The sequence below is a fragment of the Galleria mellonella genome, unplaced genomic scaffold, assembly GCF_026898425.1.
Source record: "Galleria mellonella isolate WM207_F2 unplaced genomic scaffold, CSIRO_AGI_GalMel_v1 utg83, whole genome shotgun sequence".
In the NCBI taxonomy this organism is placed as follows: Eukaryota; Metazoa; Arthropoda; class Insecta; order Lepidoptera; family Pyralidae; genus Galleria; species Galleria mellonella.
Genome location: NW_026442162.1, coordinates 4,697,728 through 4,715,039, shown reverse-complemented (window position 1 = coordinate 4,715,039; position 17,312 = coordinate 4,697,728). Strand labels below are relative to the sequence as shown.

Here is a 17,312-nt window from a genome sequence, read left to right as displayed (position 1 = left end):
TAGCAGGTAAAACAGTTTAATAGAATAGAGTGTTGGTCTCATATTAATTTTTTGCCTATTGTTGCTGATATTTTTCTCTAATGAGCATTCTGTTTCAAAGTAAAATCTACTTGTGAAGAAACAGGTAAATTATAATTTAAAACCGAAACGTCATTAACTTTTAAATCATTAACTTTTGTATGATTAGCTGTTTATTATATTCAAGGATACGCATTTGTTAAAAAAAAATAACAAAGACCACGTTGCGTCTATTTGCAGTGAATGAAAATTATATTGGTGTATAAGCATTGCATAGCAGTTTTGATTGACACAATTTTAATTTATTTTATTAAAAAAAAATTTATTCAACATGTAAAAAATTATTTATTATATATTATTCTTCTAGTTCCAAAGTGAATACGTGAAAGAAAAAAATGTTTTTTTTTTTTTAAATTGTAAGTTGTTAAATTATATGATCTTTATTCTGCCCATGTATGTACGCCTTGTTCGTTATCTATATTTTTATCCCCATTAATGATGTTATAATACAACATACAGTGAAAGCGTAATGGCAACTTTGTTGTCGTATCGTGATACATTATGTCTGCATATTTATGATCTCCGTCGACATTGATAACATTCTAATTATTTTTAATGATAGTATTACTAATTTAAAACTGGCTCATTCTTTAAATAGTATTTATTATCATGCTACAATAAATGAATATACTGATATGAGCTTCCTTCAATAATAATTGTACGCTTTCATGGCTAACCTGATCTATCATGATCAATCATGTGCTGCACAAGGAAAGAGTTGAGAGTCTTTGAACCAATATATGCACAATAAAACCTTTGGTACACGTTTCATTCTACATTCATTCTACATTCAATATGTTTTGTTTTTTAACAGTCTTTATAAAAGGAAGTGGTTCTATGTTCGTTCGACTGAATATTTTTTATGGATGCCCACTGATTACTACGTCAATTGTGAACCGATTTCAATACAATTATTTTTGCAATAATAATTATTGAGACCCTCGAATGTCACTAGAATAAACTAAATTCTAATGTTCATTTTTGGTGTTTTATTTTATAATGATATTTTAGTTTTTTTGACGTCATTTCTTTATTATCATTAGCCACCTTAACGTTCAACAAGAAACATTTTACATTTTCACTGCGCAAACAAAGAGGTGTTGATACAGGTGTCTTGAGAACCGCCTTGTACATTGACCTGATTAATTTTAATTAGCCCAGACCGAACTTCTTCTGTATATGTTTATTACGTTTCACGTGTTATTGTATATATTACATTGCATTGAATATTTAAATTAGTTTATTGTCACCAAGGCATGTTTGTTGCGTAAGCTAATAATTGAAACAAAAGTAACGGAATATTTATGTTCATGTTCTAAATTTTAAGAACTTGATGATGAGTCATTTGATGAAAGAGATTACAAAAAAAAAATGAATAGAAAGAAAGAAATTTTTTTTTGCATTTTTGTAAAATTTATTCAATGTGCATTTGGACAATCATTATCTTTTTTAATTTTTTTATTACAAATTCTTATTATATTTGAGCTAAAGTTCTATTTGCTCCGCAAAATAAGGACTAGTCTAGTTTATGTTAATTTACATTACGTTACATTAACAGCGATAATACTTTTCAAGATGTCTCTAAAGCGAATATTTTAGATTATAGTTATTTATAAAATATTATTTAATTTCTTCTTATTTAAGAGTTTACTCTTGTCGGTGCAACTAATTCATGTATTATCTTCCAGCCAACTCTATTCCAGTCCATATTCTTGACCTCCCTATACAACACGACACCTAGTGTTTTTTTATCTTTTTATTTATTTAACATTAATTTAAAATTTATACCAAAATCAAAAACAACGTTATGATTATTTTCACAATCACAAAACTCAACGTTACCATAAATTCCTTAATCTGTTTCGATTGCACTGCAAATTAGTGCGCCGTCATTCGCATCCCATGCAACGTGATTGCTTGGCACCGCGCTAATATACACAGCTACAGACTGAATGAAAACCGTATCAACGAATACGTTAATTGGAACTGGTTTCCCCGCTTCTGTGTTATCAGCAAACATGTTAATTGCAACTGCTCTTCCAGCTTATGTTTCACTATTGCGACCATCATTATCATTATTATCATTTTAAGGAATTACATTGGCGTATTATAATACTATTGCCGTGTGGTCCCGGCATAGAATTTGTCACCCCTTCCTTTTTCGTGGGTTTTGTAAAAAGCAACTAAAGAAGTTAATGCTCTAGGGATAGGCAGTGTTCCTCTTAAAACATCTTCAAAACCTAACTGTTGCTAATCCGTCTACCAAGCGTGGCAACTATTGGCAAACCCCCCTTTAAAGAGGAGGCCTATATTTAGCAGTGGACAGTTAAAGACTGATATAATGTTGATGATGATTATAATACTATTGTTTTACAAACCCAAATAGACTTTTGCCTAGATAGTGACGATCATTTTAGAGATTTACATAGACTTATTGTATGATAATGCTTCATACGCTTTCTGTTTTTACATAATGGTTAGCTGATAGAAAATGCCATATTGCATTAAGCTCGCCACTTGTACAAAGTTTTTTTGTGCAATAAAGTATAAATAAATAAAATAATGAGTCAAAATCGTAACAAACAGTGGAATGACTGTCGCTATTTTATTATTTGTACAAATATTGTAACAACCAAATATATAACTTGCTGAAAAAGAGTCAAATAAAAAGATATAGAGATAACCGACGATTTATCTTGCGAACTTGTATCATCAAGAATATGTAGGAACTGAAAGAGATCCATTTGAATTCGAGTATTTACATGGCGTCTCATTGTTTACGAGTATGTCTTCCTTAGTGAGAGACAAGCGTGACTTGAATGGTGTTGTTCTTGTAAAACTCTTATAATATAATTTGTATGGAAATAATGAATCTGGTTCGAACCAAAACAAGTATGAAGTTATAAATGAAACAATACATATATAACATATATCGTACGCATACAGACCGACATCGCCTTAGTAATGGCCTATTTCACTCACGACCGCGGTGTCCGCTCTTTATTAACCACATCCGTTATATTATGAATGAAGTACACATAATCTCTTTAAACGTTTTCACACTCCATGTATCTACCTGATTGGATTTTAACATACACACCGATAACACAATATTAAATTGAATAACAACGGGTGATTAAGTTATTACACAACACCTACAACGATTAGTTCCTTTAAAATAAACAATGCTGATCTATTTTATTTTTTGGTTGGGATATTGTATAAAAATTAATTGTAACATTTGGGATAAGACATCATGCCCTTGCTGGCCATGGTTGTTTTCTCATAAAAGCAGGATATTATTCGATCGTGATAAACTTTGTTTTTGGTAAGATTTTATTTTCAATATTCCTTCTCTTGTTTCCACATTATGATTTATTACAACATCCTGAGGCTGTAACAGTGGTGAATTGGTGCCACACGATTTCTTTTTACTAATATACCGGAATATATGTCATTATTAAGGAGACATAATAATTTCCTTCAGTTTCTTTTACATTTCTACACTTTCTACTCACTTCGATTTTTTTTTTACTTAACCTCTATCGTCTCTCCTTCTTGAATATAAATAATCTTGATTACATTGTTATCTACAGTATAGCTATACAAGTATATATTTTTAAATTATTAGATAACTGTTTGCTTTTTGTTTTTAACCTTAATTGGATTGAGACCCTCTTCTAACCTCAATTAGAAAGAGGAATATGAAAAACTCATCAATTATTTATAATTCTGTTCTCGTATAATATGAGCTTTGGTGTAGCGTTACAGTAGCTGGCGATCGATTATTACCGACTCATATTTGAATGAAGATTACTCAATTTTTTCAGGAGGCTGTAAAATATGTATCTTTCAGTTAATATTTTTATTTCAAAGGATAACATTGTCATGTCACTTGTAAAGTCCATATTTTGTTTATTGTTATGCAATAAACATGCCGTTTGAACAATTAGATGTATTTCTGTATCAACGAAGAAATGTTGCCAAAACATATGGCATAATGGTTTAAGACTGTTAGTTTAGTAGGAAGAAGGTAGTTTGTTAGTATGTCAATATGATAGTAACAAAACTGTCGCTTTCTAAGTACTTGATGTAATGGCGATAACTGATAAATTACAGTTTTAGGACACTAGATAAATTGCAAGTGTGTCGAACATAATTTTTTTCTTAAATTGTTTTAAAATGAGTACATAAACAATCTATCTTTATAGAAAACTGACTGACCAATTTGTCCTTTGATTTTATCTTCTGAATTAATAGGATCTACCGATGATGTGCCAAATTGCGTGGCTTGTTGGCGCTTAAACTACGCAAACGTAATGTAAGGTAGGGCTTAGGTATTACAGATCTGTGTCATTGATTTTTAAATATTTATTTGTTAAATATTTATTTAAAAGTCTTTTACGCATCTGCAAAAAAAATTGTTTGCAGTGGTACACGTCGAGGAAATCTCAGAATTGAATAGAGAGAAATCACAGGCAGAGCAAAGGAAAATGTTAATATTAATGATAAGGACAAAAGAAGAGGTTTAAATGAATGATTCATTGTTACAATCACAGTACCTTGTAATGAAATGTATAGCCAAGAATTGCTCTGTCATACTAAATGATAAGGTACAAAGCTCGCCCAGATTATAAACTACGTGCAAAATAATCTAATCTCTGCTACGTGTCTACGTAGTTGTAATTTTGCATCTTTTCATTGCCCATCGAATGATAGTGGCAAGGTATATATTATATTGAAAATGAGGTTTCGGATTCAATTACTGCTTTGGTCAATTTATAAAAGGAAATTTCCTAAATTGTTTCGGTTCTCGTTGTCCCCGGTCGTCGATATCTTGGCACGCGAGGGATTTTAAATTGCGAGCTGGGAAATTATTGTCTAGCAACACAATCGAAAAGATTGTAATATTTGTTAAATTGGAAGGACTTTTCTCTAATATTTATTTTATTAGTAATATCATAATCATCATCATTGTATCTGCCTTTATATGTCCACTGTTGAACATAGGTCTCCACCATAGACTGTCATAACGAATGGTCCTGAGCCACCTGCATCTACTTATCAGTAATAAAATTTTTATTAGTGATAAGTATTCTGTTATGTCCATGGTACTGCTCATGTATATAGGTGACGGTTACCATTTTCCGTCAGGTGGACCGTCAGCTTGTTTGGCATTCTAAGTTGTGTAAAAAATATAACATTTTTTACAGACTGATGTCGTCATGTACTTTTTCATTTATATGGTTTATAAAAATTTGTTTTATGAAATGTCCGATTAAAAATACTCGTACCCAGTCTATGTTTTAATTCACTGTTTGTGTTGTTCTTCAGTTCTTGATGGCATTTTGTAATGTTAAATTATATTTATTTAGGTGTGTTATACTCTAAAATGTGTCGAAAAAATTACTGGTCGTGTACATTTGGATTTTTCTGTATCGATCATCTTAAATTTAGCCACATCGACAATAACACAATCTCGGTTAACAATTGTTTGCATATCAAATGGTCAGAAGTTGTATTTTTTTGTATAAGCATGACAATTGGCTTTCCCTGTTTATTCTCCCAGGATCGGTATCTGTAATATTAACCATAGATTTTTTATTGTTGCAGAGGAGGAGTGCTATCACTGCATGGCGAGTCTGGTCGCCTCGAAAGAGAAAATGTTCATCACACAAACTAAATTACTGAACGAAGTTACCTGGAAGACTGTTATGCAAATTGCGAAAAAACATGCCGTAAGTAATAATAAGTCTTCGTATTTTATATAAAGACGGAAAACATTCTAGTAATATATATCTTTACTTTTATTTATGATGAATCATAAAACAAATTAATGAGTATTAGAAATATATTTAAATGTGTTGTATAATAATAATAGGAGTAAATATTGGACATCGCCAAAAAACTTAATAGTTTTTTTTTTTTTGATAAAATTTTTCTAAAATCTGTAGATTCATAAAAAATGACGATTATGAAGTGCTTGTAAACTAGTCTTTTTGAATCATCTTGATTGGAGTTAAATTACATATACAAATTCGACCCTTGGTAAAACGAGAGTTTTATACATTTATTTCAATTCTGAAAGCCTCTCGAAAAATACTCCTTTTTTGAAAAACGTAAATTTTTAAAGGACTAATATTTTTTCAGGGTATTAATTTAAATTTATTTCGTCAAAAAGACTAAAGTAACGTAATTTACAGGCTTTACGGAATCGACTTAGCGTCAACTTAAACTTTTTATCAAACCACAGCCCTTGTATTTTCATTCTGTTAAGTCTATGCCCAAAGAACCTTGTCGTTCAAAGCTTATTACTTGCCCGACACTTTTTATTAATTCAACTTGTATAAATTGAAGTTGTTTATACTTAAACCCATTTATTGATCAACTGAGCGATTACATAAAATAGGTACACCGTCGTCTACTGTAAAACTATATATTAGTATAGATTTATATGACCATGAACGTCTTCATAACTATGTCGAGCGAAGTGAAACTTCGTAGTTTGAAGAATTGTTCCCGAGCGTGTTCCGCTGCATAATAAAGTCTTGAAACGATAACTGCAAAAGAGCGGACTCCAGAGGGAAATTTTGTACTAAAGTCGCTTGCATACCTCTTTGTTACTAGAGTTTTCGCCATACGTTTTTGCATAGCTGTTTTTCAGTTTGAAGGGTGGAATACCATATCATACCATATCAGTCGTTACTTGTCCACTGCTAACATAGGCCTCCCCCATAAAGGGGGGGGGGTTGCTAATAGTTTCCTCGCTTAACAAGCGGGTGGCAACCACAGTTGGGTTTGATGGTTTTAAGAGGAACGCTGCTACCCATTCTTTAACCATAAATTCCCTTAATGGCCCATTTTATGCCAGGATCACACGGCTTGAGGTCAAATATGGTAACGAAGTTACAGGGTGCAGAGATGAAGGCATAAAACTACAGTCCTCAGAAATAGCATCGCATGAAGGGAACTATGGGTACGATATAATACTGTTATCAGTATATTATGTAGCGTCTATGGTGCTGTTCACGTCTACAGGCAATGGTTGTCACTTTCCATCAGACCCGTCAGTTTATTTGCCAATTTACGTATCATTAAAAAATCGTTATAGTCAAGTATCAAGAAATTGTTATATTTATTATATATTAGTATTATTTATTAGGATAGAATTAGTAAATATTTTTAACAACACACGATAACACGATTCATGCTAGACATGATAATGTCGTGCAACTGTATTAGTTCAGCCTATTAGATAAGTCTATAACTTAGTATTAAGTATAATCAACCCATGAACAATAAAAATGCTTTTCACGCGTCAACTAGAACCATACATTAATCAACGCAGCTAATGAGGGTGATCCGTGATCGTGAGTTGCATTAACTGTATAGGTAATTATAAATACATGTGTCCGTTGGATTGTGTTATTTAAATTGATTCTAACATCTGTAAATTTTTTGGATATAGGTCTTTGTATATTATTTTGAAGGATTTCTCTGTTTCAGTTGTTTTCTGCATTATTCTAATTCTATTTAAGTGTAGTTGAATAACGTCTAATATTTTACTTTTTGTCTGATATATTGAGATTTTATGTGCTTAATTCTATTTTGTGATAATTAACTGATTCACATAATGTTTCTTAAAATTATTTGTAAATGAATTGTATTGTATTGTAAAATCTTTATTTTACATAATTCAAATTGAACACTGATAAATGATTTAATATACAATGGCGGACTTATCCCATAAAGGGATCTCTTACAGTCAACCTTTGAGAAGCTGAAAGAAAACTATAAAATATATAAGGGTAATAACCGTACAATTAAAGATAAACTAAATAATACTCAGTAAAAAATTTAATATATAATACAATAAAAACAGCTATATATACTTACATATGTAAATAATAAAAGTACATGAATAATAATATAACATTAATACATAAATAAATAAAAACTTACACACATATATATACATACATACACACATACACATATATACACATGAATATTATTAATAATTTCTTAATTCTTGAATTATTATTTTCTTATTGCATATCGCGATTTCTATATAAAAGTGAATCCATTCCTACTAATGTTATAAGTGCGAAACTCTGTAAGGATCGATGGACCGATGTTTGTTACTCTTTCACGCAAAAACTACTAAATAGATTTTAATGAATTTTGGTACACAGGTAGATTATATGTTTATATATATGAATATATCAAATATTACTTTATTTTTCCTCTATTCAATAATGCACCGCATACGTATTTCTTGGTTTGCCCAATGGTTGACTGGTAGAGAACATCGTCCGGTGTTAAGTCTGCCAAATGTACATAGAGTTATATAAAAAATTTAAATAAATAAATTATATTTCTAATTTAGCATATAGGATACTTTATGTACTAATTCACGCGGATAAAGCTGCTTGAGAAACTTAGTTCTTAAATAAACCCATCAATTTCTACACCTAAAAAGAATGAAATCTAATTTTTTTTTATACAACTTAGAATGACAAACAAGCTGACGGTCCACCTGACGGAAAGTGGTAACTGTCGCCTATAGACATGAGCAGTACCATTGACATAACAGAGTATACTGTTTCGCCCATGATACCCCATGCGTTGCCATTCCTGAGGACCCAGATGTTATTCCTCTGTACCCAGTAAATTCACGCCATATCCCACCCTTCAAACCGAAACACAGCCATGCAAACACAGCTGTTTAATGGTTGAAACACGAATGGGACAGAGGTACCCAAGCAATCGACTTTTGTACAAAGTCACCCTCTCCATTTACTTAAGTCTATAATATCTTAGTACTCGTATATATATAATGTGTGTATATATATATATATATATATATATATATATATATATATATATATATATATATATATATATATATATATATATATATATACATATTATTATCACATTTATACGGTTAAATTGTTGAAAACAAATGACGTATTACATCGTTTGCGGTAAACTACGGACACGCATGTAATGCGCTAAGAAACCCGGACCTAAATTTATCTGATGTACAAATACACAGATTTTCATATGCAATTAAACAATTTTTGATACGAATGTTTTCGTCTTAGGCCGGTTTGTTTTTTAACAAATTATTTTGGTTCAATCTAAACAACACGTGGTAACACGTAGTCGCAATAAACTTGAACTCTTTTGAACATAAATTCACCACGAGAATGTTTCCAGTGAAAATGACGTGGCATGAGTGTTCTGGCTCTTACTAGGCTGTTTCTTATTTAAATTTTTATTTATTATGATAAAAACAACTGAGATCATACACTGCCGTGTTGATCATTGTTTTTGTCAGATCTACATAACTAAGCATACACTGATTCATAACATCTCAGAGATAGCTAAGAAAATACAAATATTCGAAATTCAAAAATTTAAAAAATGGTACATTTAAATATCGTTCCATTGCAGAAAAGAAATATACAAGTATAAAGGAGTAAATTTTTTTTGATTGGCCATGAAGAAAAAACTATGATATTTTATTTTAACAAAGTTACAAGTAAGAGCTTTTACATAGCGTTGCGTGACGCCCGTGTTATCGGCTTTCCTTTACAAAGTAGCGACACGCAAGTAGGGGGACTTTATTCATTACAATTTAAGACAGTTGATGAGTACGTATGGAAATTTATTTAAATTAATACCATTCAATGCGTGGATACTGAATTAGCCAAATTAACGTGTGTCTAATTGTTAATCTGGCTCGAAGGACCAATGTTTTTGTTATGATTACATTGAAAATTACATTGAAAGATCTTATATTTTTATAATACTTTAAATACAAATGAAACTAATGGCTCAGCTGATAAAAATTGATATAGATTGTAGATACTGTGGTATATCATAGGCTTTTTATCATCAAAATGACCTGTCATGATTAACATCTGCCACGATTATATTAACATTAAATGATCTACATTTATTCTATGTTTTAATATTATATTGTTATTAAATAATTAATATGGAAAATAGCCCAGCTGATGTATTATTAAGACTGCCACTGTGTAATTGTGGTACAACAGATACGAACAGAACTAAGGATATTAAGATGTAGATACATATTATATTGCCCACGGATGAGTTCTTAAATACTAGGATCTCATCCCTCCGTAGTGAAATTGCTGTAATTTCAATGCTCACCACTCAAACTGAAATACAATCTCAATACTCATAGTGGTAACAGTAGGTCCCCTATTTCACTCTCTCATAAGGAGAAACATGTAAGTACTTGTCATCGTAACATTAATGTATTGTTATGACGATGACGGTTTTATAATTATTCTAATCGTTAATTCACAACGGCAAGAACATTTATGTTAACAGTATTTAAATGTAACAGGTCATTCAACCCATAAACTAAATATTGGCAGATGAAAACAAAACGGTCAGTTAATTGCAACATAAATCACCATCATAAACACAGAACCAATTAATTATAAGATAAAACTATTATTGGATGTCACGTGTCACCCAGAGGTCTTACAACAATAGTATTTGTTTTATTGGCGATAACATAAGTACCCATTTGATACATAACAGACCTCACATTAAACTTTGTTGTACGTCGTGCGATAGAATTTAGTTCTTAAGTCTCTGTCTATAAAGATGTGTCTATTTAAATATAACACTCTACTTATAAACTTTCACATGCAACTTTGTCCACAAGTATATATACTTGATCTAATCTGTTAATTGGACATAATGATACAAGTTTTAACATTACTAGAACTGACATAATCTCGCAGTGTTAATCAATACCTCGTGCTTGCGACTACTCTCTATTCATGTAGTTTTGTCTTTCACCTTATAGGTTTCACGAGTATGGAACTTATTAAAACAAACAAAACATTGTGTTTATTTTTATTTTGACATTTGAGTACAGAATACCTAACAGCAGTACTTTGGGCTTTTGTCCAACAGTGGAAAATATCTCTCATAGTGATTTTGTTTCGTATCTTGAAATCGTTGTTTACCAATAGAACGATATAAATTAAGAAAAAATTGTACGGCATGTTTTAATGCCGAGGGAATTGATGTAAATCAGAGATCATCAGAAACATTAAGGTTGAATATCTAGAATTTTATTTCATGATAAATATTAGTTATTTCAAATTATAATGACGGGCTAAATAGATGTGATAAAGGACTTTAAAAGTGATAGCTGAAAAACCTACAAGTAAACGTATATATTTAGATTGAATGTCCTAACCAGATGTGTCGGGGGAAAGGAATTATTAGTAATGGGATCGAACAGCCCCTTTGCTAACAATACATCCTATCAGCTCGACCTCCACTTGGTTCCCCCTGGAAACCATCATGGTTAATTCTTGTGGATTTCGTTACGATGGGTCAACTGGCCTGCCTTTTCAGTCTCACCTATCATCCTTCACTAGTGCCCCGCCAGCGTATACCGATAACACCGGCGGGGTTGCCATTCCATTATGATTGATAAAAAAAAATGTGTCGTCTGAGAAACAAAAAAAGATAAATTCGGGCAGTTTACCTTTAATAATGACTTCCATCACTTGAAGAAAAACAAAAGAAAATAGTGATTAATACGTTCTTAATTATTGCTACAATGAAGCACCAAGTAATAGGGACAAGTCATAATAAATTAATGTAGGTCCAGCGCAAAGGTGATTGATATTGAATCGATACATAACTACACTGTACAGGGTGAACGGACGGGGTTTTTAAAATCGATTAGGTATTCTTGAACCCTCGTATCGAGCGATGCGAGCGTGTTCGATAATAGAATGTAAACGTACCAGTAATTTGCTGTTTACGTGTTTAATAATACATCAGCTTCTACTAATAACAATATGTTTTTAAAGGATTTATTGTTATTAAAGAATATTTTAGAAAGACTATTTTATATTTTATATTAATTAGTTATTTCTTAATCGTTGAAAGTGATATGATATTGAGAAAACAAACAGTATTTTAGTGTAGTGTTTACTGTTATATCATTATTTTATTTATTATTTGCACATATACGATTTTTATTAATTTACAAATAAAATATATTTAAATTATGTGTGCATGCAAGTACATTAATGTATTGATCAGGTAAACTTGCCACAACATGTGCACACAGCATGATCCAATAATAAATGCGACTGCAACAAAGCCATTCAGTTGCAACTATTAGTGAAAAAAAAAAAAATTACTGTTAATATATCATGATGTAATCTATAATTTAGACATATACGATTTTTATTAATATAAATAATTAATGTTATATACTAATATAATGCTTTATGTATGTGCCTATTGAAACTACCGTTTATTTGCGTGGTTTTCATTTAAAACAATACTAAAATGTGTCTTTTGCACCAAGTCGAAGATTTGATTTTCTATAAGTCTAGTTTTATATGTATTCAGCTATGTATGTTTTATGTTTATTTGAATTCACATTCATTTATTTATTTCAACATGTCCATAGTCCACTGCTGAACATAGGTTTTGTCAATAGTTCGTCATAAACTACGCTCTTGCTCTAAAACTGTGGGTTGTCACTCCATCTCGTGGGTAATTAAGGCTTGTTTTTCATTACATTTGCTTAATTGAGTAACAAAGAGAAATTTTCACATAATATATGCGAAGAACGATGCATGAAAAGGCTGGTTGATGCATGAAAATCCTAGCACCTAATAAGAGGGATCCATCGGCTTTAGTATAATGGGTTGTTTATATTAATTATTGTGACAGTATGGCAACCTTCGTGGATTGTTTATATAAATTATTGTAATATATCTTCATTTAAATGACTAAACCCTTGCATCATATCTGAATCCACGCATATAAACAAAAGCCGTGTTTTGTACGTACCGTTTCTAATTGTAATAAGGTTTTAATGTTCGCATCTTGGGTTAAAGCCAATCTGAGATCATCGAAGAGAAAACACACGAAATTTTTCACTGCAGTTAATTTTAATTACACGTTTTTGAATTGCTTGAGTAAAATTTCAAGGAAAAATATTCATGCATCTTTACAAAATGATAACATTCCAGAAGTTTAAATGGACTGAATTGAGAATAAAAGAATTGTATTTGATTTTATTCCTAGCACGTGTTACCCAACATCATAGTTGGGAAAACAGTATTCGTAAAAAAAATGTTTTATATATATTAATTAATTATGTGTATTTAGGCTTTAACCGATAAAGCCTATTTATTTATACGAGTGTATACAATACAAGCCGTGTGGTCCCGACATAGAATAGGCCACCTCTTCCTTTCCCATGGGTGTAGAAAGAATCAACTGAGGGAGGGCGAGGGACGGTCAGCAGCGTCCCTCGTAAAACATCTCTAAAGCCTGATTGCGGTTGCCAAGTCCACCAAGCGTGGTAACTACTGGCAAAACCCCCCAAGTTGGAGGTTTATGTTCAGCAGTGGACAGTTAAGGGATGATATGATGATGATGTAGATACAGTATATATTTCCAAAATAACTATCAGGGGGTGATTAGTGATCGATACTGATGCCAAAAATGCAATCAGTAAAATTTTTGTCTGTCTGTATTTTCGTTATAGAAATAAAAACTACTCGACGGATTTTAACGAACTTTTTTAAAAATTTGGTACAATTATTATTTTCACTTCTGGGGAGGTTATAGTATACTTTTCATCACGCTACGGTCAATAAGAGCAGAGCAGTGAAGGAAAATATTGGGAAAACAGGAGAAGTTACTCCGTTTTTAAGCTTCCGTCGCGTGAGCAGCCTTAATGGCCACTTTTTAAAATGTAAAAATGTCCACCCGTGCGAAGTCGGGACGAGCCGCTAGTATGTAATAAGCATATATCCATTTTCAAATCCTAGATTTTATTGTACCAACTAAATATAAAAAACGCATTCTCTTACATAACATTTTGCAAACGACTCTCTCGCACTTTAATATGTAGTTATAGGTTAAAATATTCCTTCGCGTTATCTTCAAAAAGTGACTTTGATATGTTGTTGGAATGTAGCCATCTCTCTGTCAAATTATGACAACACTTAAATTATGTGGAAATTTTTCGCTAACTCAGTAGACTGTCGTTGTTTGGTCGAAACGTTTAAAAATAAATAAGTAGGTAGTAATTTCAAGAGAATTATGCACAATACCCATTTCTCTCTTCAGTCGTACTACATTATTGATGGAGGGATTGTGGTTTTATGATGACTATAGTGAACAATACCCATTAACGTCCCATTATTGGACACGGGTTTCTTTTCATAAGTGGAGAATATTGACCTAGACGCTATTATCGTCAGTTGGCTTGGTACATGGTTTTATTTCGAGTTTACTTCCTTCTAGCACTTATGGTTGTACCATGTAGTTTATTCCCTTATTACTTACATATTAATGTTACTAAGTGTTATGTATTCGGTAATATCATTGCCATATCCTACACTTAGAACGGAAACAAGTCATGTTTCAAACACAGTTGCTTAGTGGCAGAAATACAAGTGAAATAAAAGAAGTCAAGTCGACGTCTTTTTGTAAAAAGTCTCCTTCTAATAAATTTGCGTCTATACATTTGTACACTGAGTGAACTTGTTTGCAGAAGTCGGCGGCTCAACATCTGTCGCGGCTCTCGGGCGCCATCGGCCCGGAGCGGATCTACGCAGACTGGCAGTGGTGGATCCTCGCTGCGCTGCCCTTCCCGCACCTTGTAAGGGTGCTCGACTGCTTTTTTCATGAGGGCATTAAGGTAAAATACTAATGTTTGAATTCGACGAAACTCGTATCTTCCAACTTATTAATGTTAAAAAAGGGAAACAAGTTTTTGGAATCTGCTCTACTCCATATACTTTTTAAGGGGAAAGTTAATGAGTCTTAATGGACAAGCATAATAGGTATATATGACTTGAACATCTACTTCAGCTGATCGGTGTCGGTCATCAATAGTTTAAAATATTGCTTTATACAAAATCTAGATTTTGTAACACTGTAGTTTTTATAACAAAAAGATTGATTGAGAATCGGTGAAGGCATAGCGTTACTCGTGCATAAAAGATACAAACGAATTCACAAACTCCTCCTTTCTTTAATTCGCTTAAATTTATAAATATCTAGTTAAAGGTTTTCCGAAAACTATTTTGTCCATTATTTATTCACTGCATAAGAAAATATGCCTTCTTTATATTGCTATTAGAAATAAATTTGCCATATATTGCAGCAAAGAAATTTGTAAAAATCCTTCAATTTTTCATTAATCGATTCGCAGGTGTTCTACAGGGTAGCGTTAGCGATTTTAATCCTATTCCACAAGCACTCGACCAATCAAAACTCAGAGTGGTATGCTGAAGCCACGAAGAACGGCGTCGACCACGCTGTGGACAAATTCTGCAGGAATATGCCTGCATCGCCCACCAAGCTCTTACGGACAGCTTTCAGCATTAGAGCACTAAGGTATATAATCTTTACTGTATCCAATAATTTTAACTTTGGAAAATTTCGGCTGTAACTTAATAATTGCCTGTTTGTTCTTTAATCCTCTTATCCTGTTACAAAATTCAGTTTTTTCGCTATTTTTTGATTCCAAATTATAAAAGTGGTAAATATATTGTTACATAGTGTTGGTGCTTATAAAGACTAGGTTATGAAGATTTCTATCTCTAACTCTTTCTCTCTCTCTCTCTCTCTCTCTCTTAGTGTGTTTTCTCATCGGGTTGATTAGTCAGTTAGTAATTTGTCAGTTAGTTTTTTGTTGTAATTGGTTTAATGACATTGTTTAAAGACAAAAACTGTTTTGAGACCGAACAATTTATGACTTACGAAAGAAACAAAAATAATAATTATTGTTTTTATTTAATGGTATAATTTATATTCCAGTTCACAGTATATATCTCGAGTGTTCATAAAGACGGAAATGACGCTCAAGTCGAAGCAGGTGATCACCGGTTCCCGACTGGTGCGGTCACGGTCCTCCGACAATTTGCCCACCAGCCAGTCACAAGTTAACATTCAAATGATGTCACACACCCTGACCATACGCGAGGTAAGCATACCACCATAGGTGATCAGTAACTATAATTTATTACGAGAAATTTCTTTTAAACATAGGGTACTGTAATAACCATAAGATTAATCAGGAAAATTAATTTTAAATGAGATATGGGTAATGTCGACGTAAAAGCTTATGGGTATATCTCTAACCGTCACGAGGTTTCTAACTCCACAATCAACACAAATAGCACTTAAAAATTATAATTATGTACCTATATCGGAAATGATTTTATTCGTTTGCAGAGAATGTCTGAGGAAACGTGCAAACAGATGGTATCGTACAACTTAGGCGTGGCTTTTGGCTTTTATTTATCATTCGATCATACGATTGTGATTCTAACATGACTAACTTGAAATCGAATCCGATTACAAATTCGACACAACGAAAGCATTGTGTGTCAATTGTTAATTTGTAAGATACATCAACTTTAGTTCACATCGACTCCACGTTATGTTATTTTTCGTCTGTGTAGCGAGAGAACTGTGAATGATTATGTTGTGCTATACTCGATGTGATCATTCGACTTCAAACGATACTCATGAGATATTTTCGAGGAGTTAATCGATACTCATTTCATCGGCTTTTACTGTATGAACTTTTACTATGTTTCCTTAAGTGTTTAAGTGTGTTGTTTCTATTTTGTAAGATACATTATTTCCTATATTATAGCAATGAAATGAAACAAGGTGCGTTCAGATATTGAGCATGCGTGTGGGATTCGCTCGAATCGAAATTACCGATTGTAAATTTTGCAATGAATAACAACATTGAATATAGCTTGATGAGATATTAACAGTATTGTGAAGGAACTTCGAAACTAGTGATGTGACGAGTCGCATGTAATCGATTGTTTTGTGTAAGTGCTAACTGTGTGTCGATTTTCCGTTAGGGCTCGCACTCGCCCGGCCCGCGCGCCCTATCGATGGGCGTTTACCCTATACAAGCGATCAAGTCCCAGATACTTGACCAGAGCGACGTAAGCTACATATATAAGCCACAAATAAGTGTCGCCTCGTTACGAGCTTGCGACCTCTTGATGTTAGATGCACCGCTTGCCACGTAGGTTTTTTTTTTTAAAGGCAAAGGCATCATCGAGTTAGATGTTGCTTAATTTTTTTATTACTTTTATTTGCATATTTGGTGAGTTAAGCTAGAGTTGCATGATCAGCTATTTCTTTCGTGACTGGGTTAT

At 32.4% G+C, this 17,312-nt stretch overlaps 1 protein-coding gene across 10 annotated transcripts in view; it reads left to right on the top strand.

Annotated features, from left to right (window-relative positions):
• Window positions 1–17,312, top strand: part of LOC113517007 (GTPase-activating protein skywalker) — a 119,525-nt gene that overhangs the window by 87,158 nt on the left and 15,055 nt on the right. For 4 of the 10 annotated variants that reach the window (XM_052901980.1, XM_052901981.1, XM_052901974.1 and 1 more), the window contains 5 exons: window positions 5,692–5,816; window positions 14,675–14,821; window positions 15,338–15,522; window positions 15,946–16,111; window positions 17,010–17,096. In XM_052901980.1, the coding sequence (XP_052757940.1) occupies window positions 5,692–5,816; window positions 14,675–14,821; window positions 15,338–15,522; window positions 15,946–16,111; window positions 17,010–17,096 (710 nt within the window). Of the gene's footprint in view, window positions 1–5,691; window positions 5,817–14,674; window positions 14,822–15,337; window positions 15,523–15,945; window positions 16,112–16,362; window positions 16,393–17,009; window positions 17,097–17,312 lie in introns of all 10 variants that reach the window. The other 6 variants (XM_052901982.1, XM_052901977.1, XM_052901976.1 and 3 more) reach the window with 4 other exon arrangements.